We start from the raw sequence: 2,411 nt of genomic DNA, 5'->3' as shown, positions 1-2,411 counted from the left end.
GTATGATGAATGTGATGTTTTATGATGCATGATAAAATATTTTGATTTTGTATGTGTTTTTGTGGTAGAAGTATGGGACTGGTACTCCGGAGGAGCCTTTCCAAATAATGAAGGTGCGCATATTGGTCAAGACCACTATGGACGGTATTTGGTGCGCATATTAGCCAAGACTAGTATGGATGACAAAGAGATGGTGCACACATTAGCCTAGGCTGGTGTGGATGGTACATCTATATGTTTGTTGTACAACGATCGTGATCACGAAAACTCCATGTGCTCATATGATATGTTTACCACAATTTCATGTATTTTTCATCACACGAAATGAAGTATTTTTATGCCCATTATTTATATGCCCGATGTGTTTTAAGAGTCAGTCACGCCAATGCATTAATTTTTACTAAGTGTGTTTATGAATATTCTACTTGTTGAGTTTTTAGACTCACTATACTTGAATGGTGCTGGTGATGAAGATGTTAATGTTGTCATCGATGAGTTCGTAGAGGGACATGGAGCGGAGTATACGGTCCGACGAGAATTTGATGCATGGGCGTTGTCAGAATAATTATTTTTATGTTGTGCATCGTTTACGTTATTTGAGGAGAAAACAAATGTTTATTTTAAAATTGTTTTTGTGTGTTGGCAAACTCATGTGAACGGTTTGATTTTCCTATTTGTTGTTGATGCACAGTTTCTTTAAATGAAAGTTTTTATTCATTTCCGCAAATTTATCCCGAAATTTTAAAGATTGTATATTCAGTAACGTCTTAGAATTTTGGGACGTTACAACCTAGTATCAGAGCGGTTAGCTTTGGAAGACAGCGCGTGCATGCATTCTCGCCACGACTCGGATGCTTCGTCTTCATGTCTGTAAGTTTTAAGGTTTTAAATGATTATGTTGCTAGGTAGCATGATAGATTTTTGAATTATGTATGATAAATGTTATGTTTGATTATGTAAAAGTCGTGAATAGTTTTGTGGACAATATTGGACATCAGGAATATGGCTACGCGTAGGGCACAGAACACCAATGAGGCCAATGATCCGAATAATCAGAACAACCAGAACAATCAATTTTTTGCGGGACTAGCCACATTATTACATGAGTAGAGTCGTGCTCAAGGGGAGAAGATTCAGCAGTTGTTATGGCTCATACAGCCAATGCAGGAAATAACCGCACTGCAGTGGTCACAAACCCCATCTTCAAGCAGTTCAAAGACTTGGGGCAGAGTGAGTTCAAGGGGTCAGCCGATCCATTGTGAATGAGGAATGGATTCAGTCCCTAGACACCATATTTGAGTTCATGTATCTTACTGATGTAGACCGCATGAGGTGTGCCATTTTCATGTTTCGGGACGATGCCAATGTCTGGTGGCAAGGAGCTCGATCTGGAGTGAACCTAACCACGCTGACTTGGAATTGGTTCAATGAGGTGTTCTCTGGGAAGTATTTCATTGTGAGCACAAGGACTAGACTTGAAAGGGAGTTTTTGGAGCTTCGTCAGGGAAGCACAAGCATTGCTGATTATGTTAAGAAATTCGAGAGGGGACGATATTTTGTGCCTATGATTTTCGGGAACCCCGCTGAGGAACTAAAACACTTCATGGAGGGACTGAATGCCTCCATCCATCGAGATGTCAGGTTGAATGGGGCGACCACTTATAGGGAGGTGGTGGACCTGTCTACGCTGTCAGAAAAAGATAGGAACGATATAATTAAAGAATCGTAGGCCAAGAGGATGAGCTACCAAGATCGTGATCAGCACTGGCCTAGATGGAAGATACCGTACCTGGATCCACCTCAAGGTAGACCACAACAACAGTTGCAGCCAAGACCTCAAGGGCCGCGACCAACGGTGAATAATGCTCCAAAAGCAGTAAACATAGCAGTCTGTCAGAAGCGTGGGAGAGCTCACTCCGGCCAGTGCATGTTGGGGACCAATGTGTAAATTAGCAAATTATAACATATAAAATTTACGAAAATTTTCACATATATATGTTTAACTCAAATTAAAAGTAGTGATATCAAATATAAGATTTTGAACCGAAAATTAGAGCATTATTATTAATATTATTATTATTATTATTATTATTATATATATATATATATAACATTTATTATATTTTTGCATATATATATATGGATACAAAAATTTAATTGAAATTTTAATATATTGATAAAATACGATCAAATTTCAAATTCTAAAATAAAAATTGTTACATTATCATATATAGAATTTATAAAAAAATTTCACATATATATTAATACAAAAATTAACTGAAATTAAAAATTAGTGATAACATTTGATCAAATTTCATACTTTCAGCCGAAAAATAACGCATTATCATATTTAGGATCCATGGTATTTTTAACACATATATGGATAAAAAAAATTAATAAGATTTAAAAAT

The 2,411-nt window shown here is 36.6% G+C and overlaps 1 protein-coding gene across 1 annotated transcript; it reads left to right on the top strand.

The window, feature by feature from the left end:
- The first annotated feature begins 1,145 nt into the window (after positions 1-1,145).
- On the top strand, positions 1,146-1,729 carry LOC140878775 (uncharacterized). Its single transcript, XM_073282394.1, has 2 exons — positions 1,146-1,230; positions 1,323-1,729. Exons 1-2 carry the CDS (start codon positions 1,146-1,148, stop codon positions 1,727-1,729), a joined length of 492 nt encoding a protein of 163 aa, XP_073138495.1.
- Positions 1,730-2,411: the final 682 nt, after the last annotated feature.

The sequence above is a fragment of the Henckelia pumila genome, chromosome 2 (assembly GCF_033568475.1).
Source record: "Henckelia pumila isolate YLH828 chromosome 2, ASM3356847v2, whole genome shotgun sequence".
Classification (NCBI taxonomy): Eukaryota; Viridiplantae; Streptophyta; class Magnoliopsida; order Lamiales; family Gesneriaceae; genus Henckelia; species Henckelia pumila.
This window is presented reverse-complemented; position numbering and strand designations above follow the sequence as displayed.

What these genes read in the sequence shown, in the direction of transcription:
- LOC140878775 (XM_073282394.1), top strand. Translation starts at nt 1,146, where the DNA reads ATGGCTCATACAGCCAATGCAGGAAATAACCGCACTGCAGTGGTCACA. An exon ending in GTTCAAAGACTTGGGGCAGA is followed by an intron (nt 1,231 to 1,322) that starts GTGAGTTCAAGG and finishes TTACTGATGTAG; the next exon opens with ACCGCATGAGGTGTGCCATT.